Source organism: Castor canadensis, chromosome 6, assembly GCF_047511655.1.
Source record: "Castor canadensis chromosome 6, mCasCan1.hap1v2, whole genome shotgun sequence".
NCBI lineage: Eukaryota > Metazoa > Chordata > Mammalia > Rodentia > Castoridae > Castor > Castor canadensis.
The window spans coordinates 96,427,972-96,448,364 of record NC_133391.1 but is presented as its reverse complement, the minus strand read 5'-3'; the positions used below and the strand labels follow the sequence as shown (position 1 = coordinate 96,448,364).

General features: G+C 37.1%; 1 protein-coding gene across 1 annotated transcript in view; it reads right to left on the bottom strand.

The window, feature by feature from the left end:
- Positions 1–17,014, bottom strand: part of Lix1 (limb and CNS expressed 1) — a 50,128-nt gene extending 33,114 nt beyond the window's left edge. The window contains exon 1 of the mRNA XM_020186477.2: positions 16,678–17,014. Within this exon, the coding sequence (XP_020042066.1) occupies positions 16,678–16,759 (82 nt within the window). The 5' untranslated portion in view covers positions 16,760–17,014. The remainder of the gene's footprint in view (positions 1–16,677) is intronic.
- Between the last annotated feature and the right edge of the window lie 3,379 nt (positions 17,015–20,393).

Genomic DNA, 20,393 nt, shown 5'->3' with positions numbered 1-20,393 from the left:
GTGCAACGTATGTACATGCACACACATAATTCATCTTTTTATCTCTGTCTCCTCTTGTCGGCTACAAAACCAGATGAATGGGGTGCAGAGAGAAGGTGGCCAGCTTACTGTTTAGAATTCCAAAAATCAGTATATCAATATTTATGGAACATATGCTTCTTTACTTTATTTTGAGGTAGCACTGGCAAGGTTTATGGATGATTTTAGAGAAAATACAAGCAGCAGGTCAATACTATTGGAGAAAACCACCTAAGTTTAAGGATAGGCTTCTTAAGCGAATGATTAGAGGTCTTGAGGCCGAAAGGATAGGCTTCTTTGCAGTTCAGCCTCTAGATGTCCCCAGCCCAGATCTAGCCTTCTGTGCTACAGAATAAACTTGAGCTACTACATGTGCTATATCTGTTCCTCCATCTAGGGATTCAGCTGCACAAGGGCCCAGCTGCATTTTATTTTCTACAGTTTCAAATGAATTGTGCTGCTGCTTATCCTGGGCATTGTGTTCAAGTCACTCCAGTGACCTAGTTTTAAGTGCTTCTTCTTTGCTTACTCCATCCAGGATGCCATAAGTATGCTCAAGAAAATGAATGAACAAATAGATGAATTATTCAATTAAATGACACATTCAACCTTGGAACTATTTCTTACTGCTGGCTATTAAAATTTTCCCATGATAGCCAGCCTACTAGAAAAAGTATTCTATATTGACTATCTCTGCTTCCTTTACTTACACTCATTTTTAACTCACCATAATCCCACTTCCCTCTACATTATTCAACTGAAACTACTTGGACAAATATTGCCAATTTCTAGTTTTTCAGCACTTACTTACTATACCTTTTAGCTTTATTTGATACAGCTATCAATTTTTTCTTGAAACTCTCAGAGGAAGATTACTGAAATATTTCTGACAATATGGTTCTTCTTTCTAATCATTTTTCCTAGTTCTTTTTTGTGAGCTTCTCTTCCTCTGCTCATTCCTCATGTTGGTTTCCAGGAGAATCTTACCGTGTTTTTTCTTGTTTCTCTCTCTACTATTCTCTTTTAATGACAGAACCTATCTCCCTGACACCATGTACTGTAATATTCAATGAAAGCTCCCAAACTGCTGTACTGTAACTCGAACTTTGTTAATAGACACTTGCATTTGGATGATGTACCAAGTCAAAATATTTCCAAACTCAACTTATTTCCTTTTCTATTATCTCTTCTCTTCCACCTAAAATACTTTCCTTCCTTCCGAATTTCTTGGAAAGTAATGTTATCATTTACATAGTCACCTAAATCAGAAACTTGGTAGGAAACTTAAACTGCATTTGTTCTTTCTATATGCAATAAATACCCAGAGCGGGGCATTGGTGGCTCACGCCTATAATCCTAGCTGTGCCAGAGGTAGAGATCAGAAGGATTGCGGTTTGAAGCCAGCCTGGGTAAATAGTTTGTGAGACCCTATTTTGGGGAAAAAAAAAACTGTCAAAGAAAAGTGCTGGTACAGTGGCTCAAGGTATAGGCCCTGAGTTCAAACACCAGTACCCTTCCCCCCCCAAAAAAAAAAATGCCCAGGTTTTGTCAATGCCATATCCTTGATGTCTACCACAAGTACCACTGCCTCTTGGTCCATACTACCATTCCTGCATTGGCTTATACTTGTCATATCTCAACAGGCATTCTAAAGGACCCTCCTGACTCTAATCATTTGCCCATCCAATCCATCCTCCCACTGTTTCTAGGATAACATTTCTTTTTTTTTTTTTTTTGGTACTGAAGGGGGAAAATACTACTTTTTTTAAAAATTTTATTATTCATATGTGCATACAAGGCTTGGGTAATTTCTCCCCCGCCCCCACCCCCTCCCTTACTACCCACTCCACCCCCTCCCTCTCCCCCCTACTCCCTCAATACCCAGGAGAAACTATTTTGCCCTTATTTCTAATTTTGTTGTAGAGAGAGTATAAGCCATAATAGGAAGGAACAAGGGTTTTTTGCTGGTTGAGATAAGGATAGCTAGGATAACATTTCTAAATCTTATAGCTCACCAAATCTTCCACATCTTAAAATCATTTTGTTGATTCTTCATTATGCATGGAATAAACAACTCCTTGTAAGGTATAAAAGACTTTTATGTTTTGCTATTCTCATACTGAGCTTCTCTCCCCAAGTTTACCCTCCAAACTCCTTGTGCTCTCATGTTTCCAATAGTGCTAGCAAGCCCTGACTTCCATTCATTCTTCTGCAGTGCCTTTCTTTCCATTGCCTAACGCCCTCTTAAATGGCACCTACTCATTTTTCTAGATTTGCCTCCAGCACATAATAATCCCTAAATCTTTTGTAATGAAAGTGCAGGTTCCCCAAGGAATATCATGGATATCACTTGGGACTTGTTAGAAACCCAGGATGCTAGCTAGGCCCTACCCCAAGTCTACTGAACCAGATCTCCACTTTTAAAGCATTCTTAGGCAATTAGATGCAACTAAAGTTTAAGTCCTGCTGTAGGAAAAAGTTGTACTCTTTTATGTCCCTATTATATGTAAGGCACTATCCATGTTCTCATCTAATCCTTCCAACTTCCCCTTGAAATATGTATATTTATCTACACTTACAGATGAGAAATAAAAGAAACTCAAGGTGCAATCACACAGCCACAAAGTCTTGGATCTGGGATTTTTAACCTGGTTCTACTTATGTGTATAGTTTATTTTCTTTGCTCATGCCAAGCTATTCTTAATGTAATGGAGTTTGCACTGTTTTTATTCATATCTTACTCTACTAAGGTCAGTGCCCTTTGGAGGAAGAATTATGTCATTTTTTCCACAATGCTTGGAACATATTAGGGGCATCATAAGCATTAGTTGAGTAATTAAGTGTTATCAAAGGGATGGAAGAGGTGCTGTATTTGTGAGGCCACTGGTAGGGCAGGGATAGGGAGTTCACCATAAGAATAAATTCACTTATCTTTTCCCATGAACCATTTTTCTTGACAGAGTCAAGCAAAGCAAAGGTTGATATTTATATTTTTTTCATGTAACTGCTATGTCATGGTTCCAGCCCAGAGACATCATACAAATGGGCAGTCTGTATCCATATGATCAATCTTAGGTAACACTCTGCTCAGTTAAAGCAATGGTGTAAATCCCTACTGACTGTGTGGCTTAGAGGAGGCTGTGACTGAACCCATTCTTTCTAGGAAAGATGGATGAAGGAGGGACCTCAAAAGGAGTAAGAGGAAATGAAAAAGACTGTTGAGGGACTAGCAGCAGGTTTCCCAGGCAAAAGGGTATGAGTAAAAGCTAAGGTCAGGCTTTCTGCCCAACTATGCCTTCTACCACAGGCTGGAAAGCTCTGGTCTATGACACACCATTTTCAGCTATTCATTATTTCTCTTAAACTTCAAAAATTTCAAAATTTTTTATTCTCTTTAGATGGGCACTAAAGAAAAAGGCTTTTATTCACAGCCATGATAAAATAAATCAGTTATCTGGTGAATCTGAACACTAGACCTGAGGGTGGTAGTGTCGCTCAGCTGGAGACCAGGAAAAAGCACATGGGAACAATCTAGTCAGGACAAGAGGACCAGTATGTTGGGTGCAGGGCTTTAACACAATGGATCTTTTGTCAAGGTAACTAATTTTTTTTTGGAGGGGGCTGGGAGGAAACACAATTTAATTGGCCAAGAGTCAATGTTCAAACTACATAAGGAGTTGCTGCAAATAAATAAAAGCCCAAACATACAAGTAGGGAAATGGTAAAAGGGCACAGACAAAAGGACTACAAATAGTAAATTGCTGAAAATAATAGTAACTATACCAGCAGCCAAGGAATGCAAATAAAATAAAAGATACTTCCTACCTGTTTGTTTAACTTATAAAATTGCCATAAAGAAGTGGAACATCTTTACGTGTGTTTTGGGGGGATGTAAAAGAATTGTTGGGGAGATTCTTAGAGACAATATCACGAAATCCAGTTCCTTTTTGTGACTTCTACCATCTTATAATGTCTGAGAGTAAATATCTGTAATTGACATTAAAGATCAAACTTCTTAATCTAGCCCCCAGCCTTGAATTGCTTTCCTCGATAGTCACAAACTCTTTAGCACTGGTATATGTCATATATCAACAAGACAATTTATTAAGTACTTCACAGATATTAGTGTGATTACCTTCTTCTTCGATGTGTTTTGAAATTTGGAAATGACTGAATTTTCAGGGTAAGAATTAGGTACCCCAGCAGGTTTCTCATGAGTGAGGTTTTCATTTTCTGTCCTCAGGTTTCCTTTTTTATTATAAAATTCAGCACTGAGGCTTTCTCAGCTAAGCAACAAAGACATCAACAATGTGAAACACCTTGCCCAGATAACCTTTGATCCTCATCAGGAAAAATCTTCCACTAGCTTCAACCAGGACATTCTCTTTACTTGTCCTTAAAGAAAAGGGGTTTATTTGTTATCTCTGGCTTGGTTCAAGTTCTCTCTTCTACTTTGAGTGTTATTTCTGCCCCTCCCCTCTCATCCTTCCATCCAATTTACTCCCACACTTCAGAGGAAACACCACCTCCTCTATCATGCCTTACTCACTGACTCCAGCTCACATGTATCTCCTTTTCTGAGCTCTTATTCCATTAGTGGCCCTGTGTCTTAGCACTTAATCTCCTATAAACCATGTTAGTAAAATGGATATGGTGCTCCTGGCTAAATTTATCAAGTCAGACTTGGCTGGACTTCATTCTGGCCAGAGGAATTGAAATGCCTTGTGGTAACAATTCATCTCATAGAGTACAGTTTTTTGTGACGTAACCCACAGTAGACTATGGGATTCTAGAGGGCAGGGAGTCTGATTCATTCTCTTCTGTAGCCTCCTTGGTATCCAGAACAGGATATTCACTTAGAAGCAGTCATTGAATTTACTTGGAATCTAAGAACAGTCCACATAGTCTGAACAGTTGTACTTCAATTGAATGAATGTATAGAAAGTAAGTGAAGTTCACGATGATTCATAGAGAGGTCAGGATTTCCTTCTATAATAGGAGATTTTTGTATTGAACTTCTGTGGTGCCCACACAGCATGGTTGTGGTGGTGATAACCACGTTCCAGATGGAGATGGCAGAGTGGGTGCAGAAAGATGAAGCCTGCTTAGAGTAAACATGATTGCCAGCTGCTTGCTCACTTGGGTTGTACCTTTACAACAACTATGGCTTAGGGAAATGCTAAATGGGGAGGGTAGGTCCATTTGTCTTGGATACAAACTCTGATTTGTTCTGTTGAAAAGGTTTGAAAATAGTATTGAGTATCAGTGGAACAGAACACCATAATTAACTTGCAATGTGGCATGTCATAGTCTGTGTATCACCCCTGACTTTGACAATATGAAGTATTAAAGCAGTTCAAGACAGATCTCTGCCCACAGAGATTTATAATCTGACTGTAGAAATAATATATTCATCATAAAATAATTAGTGAACAAAATATTACAGTGCTAAATTGTAGAAGAGAGATGATGTGAATGTAGTATTTAAAGCTTTACAAAGTGTGGCACAATCAAATTAATGCAAGGGGAAAAGTAGGTGAATGTGGGCTGAAAGTGTCAGGATGATCTACATTAGAAGGTGAGCTTGAGCTGAGCTTTTCTTAGAGGAATGTGGTTTAGACAGGTATAAGGGAAGGAAAAGAAATTGTGTTCTCGAAGGAGCAAGGTTAGCATTAAACAAAAAAAGAGTAAGAGAAATAATTATGCCTTCACTAAAGAATTGTGTAAGGAGGTGGGAAGATGGCAGGTTAGGAACAACCAGCACTTTCCTGTTTCTCAACAAGTCTGAAAGAAAGCACTGGGCCACACTAAAGTGGGAAGCAGAGGGTGATTAAATCTGGGAACTGCAGCCTGACATCTGGGAGGAGGACATCTGAGACCAGCTCAGCTGTGTGTGAATATGAGGAAAGGGCCTAAGACAAAGGCAGGTATGGTCAGGCTCCACAGTATCAGTCAGTGCCTACGCCTCACTGCCCCAGCACAGATTGCTTTGGTTTGACTGCTTTCTATACTCTCAGAGCTCCAGAGACAATTGGTGGAAATGAAGCCACTCTTTTGACATTTTCCATACCCATGCATACACTGGGTGAGCACGTCTGGTGCAAAGTGGCATCCAACTGGCAGTTCTCTGGCTCAGCTAGTGGGAGCAGTTTGAAGGAAGCATCTACATTTGGTGCATTGCTAGACCTGAATACCGAGAACACTGGCAACAATTCAACCTAGCCATAGCGATAGCAGCTAACATGTTCAAAGGGTGCACAGTGTGCGACTCGGTCTGCAAGCAGCCCTTCCTGGTCTAAGCTGCTTGGACTTTGGAGAGAAAAATGATTCAGCACACTCCTATCCCCTGCAACACCAGCAAAACTGCAAAACAACAAGCCTAGGAAAAAGTGAAACATCTTCATCCTCCATCTCCATAGCAGAAAAGAAATACTATTTTTAAATTGTTTTGTCTTGCTCTGTATTTTTAATTATCTTCCCTGAATATTATTTCTCATGCTTTCACCCTGTATACTTTCCCTCTCTCTTCTTTCTTTTTCTCTTTTTTTCCTGCTCCCCCCTCCTTGTATTACTTGATTATTAGTTTACCTTCACTAAATTTTATATGCTAGGATACTTATAAGAGTATAAGTATCCTAGCTCCTTTCTTTGCTGTCCTATTGGGGTTGTAGTTATTTTTCAATTTATTTTGTTTCACTATATTTAAGTATCTAGTTTGTTTTTGAATTGTTGTAAAGTGAAAGGGAGTATAAGGGATGTGGAAAGGGAAGGGGCAAGGAGTGGGGGATAAAAAAAGGTAACAGAGGGAGTGAATATGACCAAAGCATGTTATATGCATGTATGGAAATATCACAATGAAACCCATTATTTTGTACAATTAATACAAGCCAATAAAAAAAAGAATTGTGGAAGGAATGAAGGACTTCAGAAAGTGTCACTTCAAAGTATGACTCTTTAGTAGGCTGGTTACTTTGAACTAAGCATTCTTAAGAACTGATGGATGCAGGCAGAGGCTTTTTCTGAGCTCCCCTTATCTGCCTAAAGATGGATCCCCAAAGGAATTCAATAGTCATAACTCCAACCAAAGATCACAGGAGAGGAGACTGGAGGTTGATACCAAATGTATAGACTATCGCCTATTCTTTGACAGCTGCTCTGAGATAACTTGTATCATTGCATTCTCCACACATTTCCTTCCTCACCTTCCCATAACTTGTGTCTCCACCATGCCCCAGAAGCTGCAAACTCCTATTCCCTTTGCTAACTCAGGGAGCTTCAATTGTCTGTTTCGCTTCAAGTCTCACATTTTTTGGAAACTCCTTGCATACACATACGTTAACTAAACACAGTTTTTATCCTGTTAATCGATCTTATGTCATTTTGGTTTGGTGCCCAGCCAAGGAACCTAAAAGGGTGATGAGAAGCCATGGGAATGGGTGCCATTAGGAAGGGGATATGACTTGACAAGGAATAGAGTAAGGGGATTTAGCTTCTTTTAATAATTAGAAATGACCCATTGTCCTGGTGTCCCAGTTTGAACCAAGTGGGAGAGAAAGGGGAAGGATACAGATCCCTGTCCTCTGGCCTTGTCTAGGGTTGCAGTCTGTGATTGATAGCTCCATCGAGGAAGAGGTGAAGCCTCAGAGATAATGTGTACTTGCTCTTGTGTATGTGGGCAGCCCAGGGCAGAATGTTTCTCTAAGAGGAGCCTGGGCAGAAAAATCCATGAGACGTGGATAGGAGATAAAGCAAGCAAATGAATCTTTCTTCCATAGCCTGGAAGGAACCTGAGCTTCTTCAAAGAATGGCATAAGTTAACTGCACACATGGGAACATTCAACCTGAAAATTTCAGAGCTTGCCACATGAGTGTATACACACATATATGCCAAATATATATATATATGTATATATAGTATTTTCACTTTTACAGATTGGACATAATGGAAATACTGATAAGGACAAATGATCTATGGGGTTTTTTATTAGCATAAATTAATTGTACAAAGGGTTTTCATTGTGATATTTACATACATGCAAATAATGTACTTTGATCAATTTCACCTTATCTATATTACTCTTTCTTAACTCATCTCCCTCCTCCCTTTCAACAGTTTTAGTGGACTTCAATATGCTATTTTCACATATACATATATACACAAATGTAATTTTGATGCTGTTTTCATATGGAAAGTGTCAGATGTAGAGAACTTAAATGCCCCATGGATTAGAGTGTTATAGAAGTCTTCATATACAGACACTAGTTGACACATAATAAAATGTATACTGAATCTGACTTTCCATTTTTCATCAACAGGCAGGCAATTAAAACCTTGTTCTCTGGAGTCAGACTGGCTGGGTTTGAATCCTGCAAAATACCTAACTGCTCCATGTTCCAGTTCCTCATCTGTGAGGAACAATGTGTTTATATTGCAGAGTTCCTGTAAGACTTAAAACGGAAAATGCTCAGTTTAGGACTTCACACGTAGCAAATACTAGAGTGTTAGCTACTATTTGTGATTAGAGAAGTTGAAGGAAGAAGGAAAAAGACATGATTATATGTTTGCATAGCGCATCTTTGAAACTAGTTGTTCCTAGACTGGAAACCATATCATTAAATATTCTAAAAATAGTCGCAAGGCTGAAAATTCTCTTGTTGAATACAGTGTGCTATTTATTGCCAAGATAAATGAAGAATTCAACGATTGGAAAGAAAGGTTTTTTTTTTTTTTATAACATTCACTGGTAATGTCAAAGCTTCATAATAGCCAGAAATAAACACATAAAATGCTGTATTTTTCAAAATCTGGATGCATGGATTTTTGTCCGAGTTTTTTACTTTGTGACGGATGCTAAAGGCAATAGATCTGCTCTTAGCAAAAACTACAGAGAGCTGGGCACTGATGGCTCACTCCTGTAATCCTAGTTACTCAGGAGGTAGAGATCAGGAGGAACATAGTTGAAGCCAGCCCTGGGCAAGTAGTTCACAAGAAGCTATCTGGAAAAAAACCCATCACAAAAAAAGGACTGGTGGAGTGGTTTAAGTAGTAGGAGCGCCTGCCTTCAAGAATGAGGCCCTGAGTTCAAACCCAGGTATTGCCAAAAAGAAAAAAAAGATCTACAGAGAGAAGTTAGTTTTTATTTTAAATTAGTGCTTAATGACACATATGCCTCAGAAAAGTAAAAATAATTTAGTTCATTGCCCAATGTGATTACTTAATATAAGTCCTGCATAGAAGATAGCCATTTGCCCATAAAATATGGATCTTAAAAATCTGTTGCAAATCTACCAGAAAAAAAGAACTTATTTCTTTAATCCTTACATGAGGAAAAAAATCAAGCTGGATAAAATTTTCTTTGCCAAAAACAATTAAAGACAAATTGGAAAAGCTGTCATTAAAGGACAAATCATTAAGAGGCTTTCAAGATGATTAACATATTTTCAAATTGGTTCTCTGCCTCTGAACAGATGGATTTATGTTATGTAATATTTGCTATAACCTTTAATTAAATTACCCTTAGCAAGTGACTTTTTTTTAAAGTTAATTTGTATTTTCTATTCTAAATACAAATTTTCTTACCAATGTGATTTCCTAACTTTGTTGAGGAAAACCAGGAAAAGATCCCTAAATAATTTAAGGTTCAAACTCACAATGTGATGCTGATTTGTTATTTGTGCAAAATAAGTTGAAAAATGCAGTGACTCTGGGTATTGTGTGCTGGGCTTGGCTGAACCCCAGGACACTGATCATCCAGATCAGCTGTCTAGCTGTTACAAGCCTTTGCTTTGACCAGACTAATGGAATCTTGCAGACTCAGCTTATGTGTCTGGTAGTGGATGGAGGAATTCTGGGCCCCTTTTTACTTTGTGTGGGCACTCTTTCAAAAGTAGCAAAAGCCACACAGTGGGACACAGGCAGCTTGGGGTGCGTTGTTCCCAACAGAGGGACTGTCCTTCTGTTGTGCTCCCAGTCAGTGTCAGCTTCTTCAGCAGCTGGAAAGCTGGAGGTGTTTCTTCTTTTGTTTGCTTTTTCTTTACTTCATTCACTTCTACCCTGTGCCCTAAACATTTTTTCCTGAGGGGACTATGACCCTCTGGTTGTTTTGCATAGTTAACCTCTCAGGAGAGTCTACAAAATATGCAACAAGGATGTCATTTGGGTTTTTTTGGTTTAATTTTCATCTTTAGAATTTAAAACTGCTGAACTATAAATCTTTTTTGGGAGGAAATTTAAGTAACATTTATTTTCTATATATTTGCAAGCACGGAGGAAAGGAGAAAGAACATGAAGGAATCACAGACAGTTAAATAAAAAACGACTGGGAGAGCCACACTTAAACAGCAGCAACAGTATGTCTGAGTTCACATGTGTGGTTTATATGTACACCATGGGTCAGATGATGTCATCCAATCTCAAAAGCTGCATAAAATAAAAACCTGATGTAACCCATTTACCAATCAGGAACTATATATCTTTCCCATGTTCCATTGGGCACTGACCTTATACTATGTTTAAAAGAGACTTTGTAGGAACATTGATTTTAGATAACCAACCAATGACCAGTCATCACACTGGTTGCTTGGCTAGAGAGTTCTGCTTTGTTAAAATGGGCAAATACATACAAATGTGACCTTAGGTATATAATATACCTTCCTTTCCTGGAAATAGTGATTTTAAGAATTCTTCTCTTTGAGGATGAATGTTAGGAGGGGTAAGTTAAGCCACTGTGCCAGGGTGATGTATGGGATGATTTTGAGCTGTTCTACAAGGCCAGCAAGAGGCAGTTCTCTGAGGTGGCTTTGTTTAGCTTTAGGATGACTTCTTCCTCCATGCTCCCTCCTGTTTGTTTGGCTGTCAACTTATTCCTGTGTGCATTTAGCTTGTGATAACAGTGTCAGTGGATGAGTGACTTAGAATGGTCCTGACAGAACTTATTTCATCACCAAGGAGAACTACTAACAATGGGACAACTCTTTCCCACTTTTCATGGGGAGAAAAATCAACCAATCAGCAGTCAAAACCCATCTGTTGTACACCTGCCAGGTGCCTGACCCTGTAGAAGGCACCTTGGGGTTACAAAAAAAGTACAAGGTTCAGCTCTGTCCTGGGACTTAGGTTTGGTCAAAAGCACCTGAGAGAAATAATAACAGGCACTGCAGAGCCACATGAGAGAAATGTAAACTAAACAGTGCAGGCCATAAGTGACAACAGAGTGGTGACTAAATGATGGGTTTCCACAGCTGCTTAACGACATGAGATCAAAATAGGGATCAACTGATTATCATTGCACCAGAGTAAAAAATTAAAAAGCAAACCATAAATCAAACAACATTCCATGAACACCAGAGAGGAAATATAGAGAACTACAGGGAGGATATTGTCTATTTTGTTAATAATAAACTTTCAACTTTTTTCTCTTTTACAATAGACTTGTTTTAACTACCTCTACAGACTAAACTTACATGGGCATTTGAACATGGAAGAAAAGAAATAGGAGTCTTTGGGGTTAAAACTTCAATATGAAGTATATTAAATAAAGACGATTCTTTTATGAAAGGCTTCTAAACTTGTCTTACATTTCTTAAATCAATCTGTAGCACATAATCAGTAAAACCGTATCATTTAAACAGAAAGATCACAACTTAGAAACTCACCCTTAGGCAGCTGTATCCTATTATGGGCTGTAACTTAACACATGAGTTTCAGAAGTTGTTAAAATTGAGTTCAGGCTAACAAATCTTAACTGTTCCACACACACAAAAAAACAAAAACAACCCTCTAGTGAGATGAGACAGCAGTCCATGAAGAGCTCAGACTGATCTTTACAGGATGGGTGTATATCATATTTTATTTTGATCTGTTAAATCTTATTTATAGATAAGAAATAAATGTATTAGGACAGATATAGCCTTTAAGTGATTGAGAAGCTATTTACTTTTTTTCTGATTTTGAACATTTTTCCTCTGGGGCTGAGAATTTTAATATTTAAACTCTGTCAAGTGAACATTTGTTGAAAAAAGAAAAAGAGAGTATCTCTTATACCACTGATGCCAAACTATAACCTCCATTTTTCTCTTAGCATAAGCAATATCCTGTAAACACCATAAGCTGATTTCTGTAATGAAGCAAAATTAGCATTTGAATAAGCTCCTACAAAACAGCATGGCCAGTTTAATGTTAAAAGTATCAGAGTTTAAATGATTGTAATATAAGATGCAGTCTTTATTTTAAACTCAGGCAGCACAGCAGTGGAGGTTTATTTGCTTATTTATTTATGTTTCTAAATTGTACTCTTCTAGGCACAATTTATAGGGTGGGATGCAACACAATATGTGTAGGGATTTGAAAGCACAAGGACCTTCATCCCTTACATCCTACTCCATTCCTTTCTGTGAAATGTGAAAACTATAAATGTATCATCAAATTTATAGATTTCAAGTAACTATACTAAAAAGCATGCGATGGAAAAAATACTTGACTCCTGAGGATTTCTGCTCTCTCAGGCCACATATAACCAGATTCATGATTACTAAGATGTTTTTAATAGCTCTATAGTCTGGTCCAATTTTTCCAAAGGTAGAAATGTACTCTTTGAAGTAAAGTATTCACCTATCTGATAATTTATATATATGTGTGTATATATAAAACTTTTCATGTAGAAAAATGTTTCCCCGAGTAAAAGTGTTAATGTACCTCAAATACATGAGAAATTTGCTTCCAATTAAGCAGCATTTAGTAAAGTTTCCATTTTACCTCTTTTATTATAAAATTTAGAAAAAATATTAGTTAGAAGTCTAACATTTCACTTTATAAAGTCAACTTAGAAATCAACTCATTCTTGTGGCAATGAAAATTAAGATAACTTTTAAGCAATTTTTTGGAGAACATTTATCTTGCTTTTGGTATTCAGTCAGTGAAAGTGGTTTCTCTTCATAGGCATGTTTGGCATTCCTTACATCTTGCCTGAGTTGGCAAATGGTTTCTCACTGAGAAAAAGTTGCAATTCTTCCTAACTTAGGTATTGGGAAGTTTACCTCCAACCGATGTCAGTACAAACTTTCCCCCAATGTACCATAAGGTCATAATCTTCCAGAACTAATCTAAGACCATAGCTAACTCCAATGACTCCTGATTGCCTTCCTGTCAGCAAGATACAACCTGACTGCTCTGCCCATCTCTGCCTCCCCCAATGCATGCTTCCTGTATTGACTTTAGATGTGTTGTTCCCCGCCCCCACAAAATGCTATTTTCCTCTCCACTTCACACTCTTGCTCAAATGTGATCACTTAATAGGCTTTCTCCCTTGCTCCCAAAAGAGTCCATTTTTTTCTCCACTGTTTTCCTAACAGACACTATATAAAATGGTAAACAGTATCTCTGAGAGGCAATGTCTTATAGTGACTAAAGATGAGTTGGAAGACAGAATTTGTATACTGCCTTCATCCTGTACTGGCTGTGTGACTTTGGCAAATTACCTTAACATCTAGGAGCTTCAGTTCCCTCTACTATAGATAACAATAGTACCGTAGCACTACATTAATACAATACTACCTACCAACTTGCTGTGAAGGATAAATGGTTCTAGCATAGTGTGTGTCACATGATGAGGGCTCAACACCCTAGCATTACTATCAAATGCATGAAGGAAGCACTCAAAGATGGCAGGTAAGCATATCTGAAGAGTCAACACTCAGATTAGGATCTGAAAATATAGCCATTTTGAAATCATGTGGTGGTTTCTTTTTAAAAAGGATGTGAGGAACTGTCAAACAGTAGCAAATAAATAGTAAGTTCACAGGCTCTTTCGAGAGTGGACAGGAGCTGCTGTTATGATAGCTCATCTTTGTTGTGACACATGACATATGAAAAGAAATTGGATATTGCACAAAGCCAAGAATAGGAGGCAGCATGGAAACATGCTATAATTTGTCTGCAAAGAGATTGTGTCAGGTAGTGTGGAACTATCCAGTGCTACTCGTTCCAAAGTAGAGACATTGATGTAGTGGAGAACATCCAGTGTGTCAGCCTAGAAAAGCAAGCTTCAAATTAGGAGCCCATGTTATTTTAAAACCTTTTTCCATTATTTTTCATTTGAAATGTGAAATAGGGAGTAAAGAAAAAGATGTTATGGAATTCATTTAAGAGGTTAAAAAAAAAAAAAACCATCACAACTATTGCCAGACACCTTGTCTAAAATAAAATGACAGATTTAACATATTGTAAAATGCCATTTGAAGGTCCTCCTTGCCTGAGAAAAGCATTCAACTTTTATTTCCTTAAATGAATCTAACTATTCCCACATGCATCTGTCTTAGACCAGAAAACTGGGTACTTTTTCTGACCAACTTGAAAAGAAAATTCAGTTACTATTGTTTATTTTTAAGCAAATCAAAAGCCAACTGAGGGCAACAAATGAATCAGTGGCCATTTTCACTTCCTGCATTATGTGTGTCGGATCTTGAAGAGAGAAAACAGTACCTTCACAGTCACAGTCTTGAATTTAGCAAAGTCTAAAAGTCTTTTTAAAATTCTCCTTTGTTCAAGAAGAATTTGGGGCTGGGTTTTTAAATTTCTTGGATCAACTTTTCATCTTGCAGGAATGCAAGGTAGCAATTTTTGTTAAGCAATTGGTAGTGATGTGTTCTAGTGCTCAAAAAGAGATTAGAAGAGATTGGCAGAAAGAGATTAGAAGGGAAGATGCCAGGGGAGGAGCCAGGAGTGAGTAGGAGAGGGGACTTCTTAGAACTTCCCATTCAAAGCTGATGGCAGCTTTTTATACGTTGCCAGCAGGAGTATGGTGGCAGCAACTTATGGGTGTGCCAAAGAAAAGAGGCCACGTGCCAAACTCTGGCACATGTAGCACCCACAGGTTGCCAAGACATGGCTTAGCCCCCAAATGGACTTTCAAAGTCTTGTCCCAGAAAGTAAACTCATTCCCATTTATTCCACAAGAATTGTGAGTGGTTGAATGTTTCAATGCTATAAAAACTCCTGGTACTGAAATGTGCCATTTGGCTTACTTTCATTTAGTCACTTTTTGAGATTAGAAAAACCAGGCAAGCAGTTGCAGAGTGGCAGTCCATTCTAGCAGAAGCAGGTATGCTACGTGAATGAATATATAAAATAAGGCACTTTTGTGTCATTTCATATAAAAGAAGTTCTGTAAGGTCTGGGTGACACAACTTAATGTAAGGTTTATTATCACCCCATTTAAATATGCTATTTTTCTATTTGAAATTGTAAGCAATTGCAGAAATTTAGTTCATCTTAAAGAGTGAACCATGCAATTTCAGACATAAACATCTTCCCTTTCACTGTATTTCTTTTTACTTCATCCACTCTCCAAACCCTTACCATAAGTCCCCTGGTTCTATTCAATTTATCCAAAGCCTTGGGCACCCAAGAGCCCTTTATCCTTCACTAGGAATTCAGTGCTATTGTAGGAGAGACATTCTTTCCTTCTCTTTTCATTTAAAGAAACATACCAAGCCTGAATAGACTCCAGGCTACGCTAGAGGATAGAGTGATTTTTATTAGCTCTAACATAGCTATTGACAAATTCATGAAGACAGTATTTTTAAAAAGAAGAAAAGGCTTTGACTTTATGCCTAAGAAGGCAGATTCATTACAATTTAATTTCTAAAAGGAAAAATTTATAAAATAAAATGGTCCAACATTTCTCTTTCTTCATCACACATATGAGAAATATAAGCTAAAAGGACATCTGGAAAAGAACATTATTCAGTAATCAGAAAGTAAAAATTCAAACCATTGATGTTTTGATGGAGACAAACCTAACTAGATTCACAAGGAGGAAAGCTGTAGCCTATTGAAGTCAGGAAAAAAAAAAAATCCATATGCATTTTACCTTTTGGGCAGTTCCAAAGCAAAGTTCTATTTCAGAAGCCCTTTGTAATATGAAACTCACTGTAGATAAGATACATGGTGAAGATAGTCTGTTTTGCAGCAGCAAGAAATCAAATTGGTTCCAGAAACGAAGTTATATGACAAATGGTTTAATAGTGTTGCTAGAATTGGAAAGCTTGATTGAGTTATTTTTTCATAATCATTAAAAAAAGATTTTGAAATAACTTTGTCACACTATATGGGGTGGGGGAGGGGCTGGGGAGTATTGCTGAGTTTGGGAGGCATTCATTTTATTGACCTTTTAACAAATGTGTTATAATTTGCTATCAAATTTAAAGAGTTCAGTGATTTATATTCAAATTTTGTTTGCTAAAAAATTTTTAGATGGACACAATACACAATATAACTAATACATGTTGTAGAAGATTAAACAGGTTAAAATATCAATATATTTCATTATCATTTCCAAGTTATTTTTAGTTTTAACCTCAGTTCCAGTCAGCCTTGCTTTATTTAAATAGCATCTGGAGAAGAAGTTCATTAAGACTTGGCAGGTTTAGAAGGGACTTCTAAACAGTTAGTAAGATACATCACTACAAAATAACCTAGAGCCTCATGCCTGTAGGTAAAAATGAAATCATTCTTCTGACTGAAGTCAGGAACAAGTTAAATATCACTCAGACCACAGCATACCACCACAGGGATTTAGAAGAAATCATAGTTAAATAGGATGTGACTAGACGTTTAGGACTATTTTCTAAAGTCAAAAAACTTTCCCCATCAGTACTTACAGTCTTTGAAGACTAGAGCTGGGTCTCTGTGAGGCAAGACTTGGGCAATGATATGTCTCAGAGATTCCAAGGTTCTGTCCATCTCGGGTCTGCCTGTGTGAGCCTCCTGCACAGAATGTCCTCATGCCTGAATTCTTGCAGTCCTGGACTGAATTTGTGCAGCTCATTGATGCACTGGATTACCAAAGAATCCCTTTTAACATCTGCCAATCAGACATTTCCCAGAATCTAAAGACCCCTCAGGGGGCCCTCCTCTCAGGCTCACTTATCTTTGTTGTATGCTGAGCTAATTAGCTCCAAAGGCTGGCTGACAGGCGAGTTCCCATTGCTTCCTTCTGTTAAACACACCCACCTACAGGCTAGCTGGGGAAGCTCGCTAATCATGGGAACAGATTTTCTCTCCAACCAGATTTTGCCTGAATGCTGTGCAGCTTTCTCATTCTTTTGCCCCTTCAAAAGAAAGGACTATCCTAGGAATATACAATCAAGAAATTTATTTCTCAAGGCAATTTCCTAAATAGCAAAGGTGCAGCTCAGGACTGCCATCAGTATATAATCAGTGTAGTCAAAATCTAAATTCTTTTTTGGTAAAGGAGTGCTAGATAGATTATGGTTGTAGTCTGATTATGCTTTGTATTTGAATTTAGAAACAACTCTTCTGGAATCAATGGTTTTGTTCCCCTGCTCCCCAATATAGGTAATTTCTGATGAGCAGTGACAAGCAAAACCTGGTTGACTGTCTCACAGCTTGCCTGGGAACATGTGTTTCTCTATTTACCCTTCAAGACAAATCATTCCCAAGGCTGACTCTAATTAATTCTGATATCATTCATTTCCTTGCATTTCATGATGATTCTATTAACAATTTCAGGAGGAACAAAATATATTTTTCAAGGAATATAAGTAGTTATTAAAAGATCTTAAGGAAGCAGATTCTTTTTCTACCTATGATCTATACCACCCATAAAAATTTGTTAAATAATCTTTTGATAGGAGACATAAACATGTCATGAGATCCCATTGCAATAATAAGAAATTATACCAGATGTGAAATAACTGTTCTTAATGGCTACAAACTATGTTAGTCGTTGAATCGTAGAGGTCTTTTTTGCTTTTATTCAATTTTTTTTCCAGAGTAGGTATAGAGTTTATTTTCTAATGTTCCTTCCAATTTTCAGATTTCCATAATTACATTGTATTTTGTGATGAACTGAAACCAGTCCCTTAAAGACTACATAAAAATAAAATGTTTTCCATGTGATCAGCTTCTCAGCTAGTTGTAGCAGGGCTTAATAAAAGGAAAAAGGAGGAATGGAGCTGTTATAATTATTCTTATTATAATTATCACCTGGCAAATGTCCACAGGACGTAAAGGCCACACAGAATACAAATATGGGGCTGTCCAGGGCACAGAGATATTGATTGATTGAAAAAAAAAATATATATATATATATAAACTTGAAAGAAGATGCATTTCATGATATGATATTTACTTAGAGTCACAAAATACACTTTACATGGTCTGTACCAAACCAGATTTTTTTTGGGTGGAGGGGTATATGTGGTACTATGGATCAAACCCAGAGCCTTGCGTTGTTAGGTTAACACTGTATCACTGAACAATACCCCCAGCCTAGGAAAATTGTTAATACCTTACAGTCAGGAGTTTTCATTTATTTTTTGCTTATTAATTTATTTTATTTTGAGGAAGGGGAGTTTATAATTTAAAGCATAAAGTGGATGGCTTATGAAAAAAAATCTATTATACAGTGATTGAACACAAAGTATGAATGAATGCAAGTTATTTTCAGTGTGATATTGAATTGGAAACCAAGATAATGTTCCCATTGGAGAATCAGAAAAAAATAATATTGACTTCTCAAAGAAATAAGAATGACAACATGAAAAGAGAAAAAAAAATTAGAAGTGATTGATGTTTGGATTTCAGTCAGTACACAAGCATTTCTGTGGGCTTAAATTGAACTCTGATGGCACTCAAAAATATTTTGGTTGTATAATGTAGTGGAAGAAACAATGAATTTGGGATCAGTAGTACTTAGGATTTGATTTTTTGCTGTCTGTATAACCTTGAAAGGCCACCCCTCTTCTCTGGGCTCACAGTTCTCAACCATAAAATTAGGGAGTTAAACTTGATGGAGTTTTTCATTTCTAACATCTCTGATTCTATGGCTACACTATAAATAAATACAAATATTATAGATTTTCTCGCCATCTTTAAAGTTAGATAGTTGTTTCCTAAAAGTTGGACTGGTCTTCAAAAAAAAAAATCACTTCTATTCCCATAGTCAATCTATCCATTCATTAATCTGAGAGACACAAGTCAATATGATGAATTCTTAGATGCTAATTGCATTTAAGAATTTGTTAAGAAAACTCATCCTCAACCTCAAGGTTTTTCTAAGGAAGACAAAACTATGAAGATCTTCATAGAGAACCACAAAACAGCTTTGTCAAAACAAGTTCACATAAGCATTATTATCTTTAATGAGTTACATTTTATGAAATGAAAACAAGAATTCTAACAAAGTAGATTATACAACATTCCAGTTAGCATAGTTTCCTCACTAAGCCCAATCTTTCAGTAAAAGTTTTCTTAAACCTTTGTTTAGGTGTTTTTTTAAATGTTCATAAAGACTGCTTTCTTTGAAGTGCTGCTATTACACAGTCAGCAAAACAGCTATGTGGTCTCTTACTATCCTCTCTTTGATGTAAAAAGCAACTGATGGAGATGGAAGAGTCTGAAAAACTCCTGAGTAATGTGCCTGTTTTAGTAAAAATTCTAAAGTGCATGTTATGTTTCACTGTGAATATCAACCACCTGAAGTCATATGCCAAAGACCCAATTAAAATATCAAAACAAGGTAGATGAGCAGAGTGAAAACCAGATTGATGTGTTATTGATTGATTGATTTTGGTTTTTGTGTTTGAACTTAGGACCTTGCTTTTTCTTGACAGGTGCTCTACCACTGAGCCACTCTGCCAGTCCTTTTTATGTTGATTATTTTTAAGATAGGGTCTTACTTTATACCAAGGTTGTATACTTTGTACTACTTCATGCACAATGAAACAAAAATGTTACTGGTAAGGAAAATTCATTGCTGTCAATCCAGTAAAATGTTTGTTGTTGGATAACTCGTTCAATTTATAGAATATGGAAGTGGGGGTGGAGGTCACTGATTGAAATTACATCCAAAATTTAGAAAACATAGTAGATGCATCAAAGAATCATCTTTACTTTTAAACAGAAAGGAACCCTCTCTTCATGTTCATAATCTGCTCTGCTTTGGAAAAAAGACCAGGATTGGCAAGGCAGGGAATGTGCCTACAGATGAGGTTCGTGAGACTCCAGACACCAAAGATTTCAGTTCAGGGCATTCAGGGTCCAAAAAATTGGTGTGCAGCAATTGTCTGAGCTTAGGAATCAGATGACTGAGGAAAGGAGAGGATCCTGATTGAGATTTGGGAAAATTATCTTCCCTGAAAAAATTTCTTTACTTAATTTGCTTATGCTTTTATGCCTTAATTCTTAAAAATTTATAAGTTGAGATAAAATAGATAAAATGAAAACAACTGAAGTCATGCAATTAAAAAATGTTAATATAGAGAATGAATAGTTTATAGAAACAATGGAACCCTAATACCACCAAAAGAAAAGAAAAAGAAAAAAGAAACAATGGAAAATGACTGATAGGAAT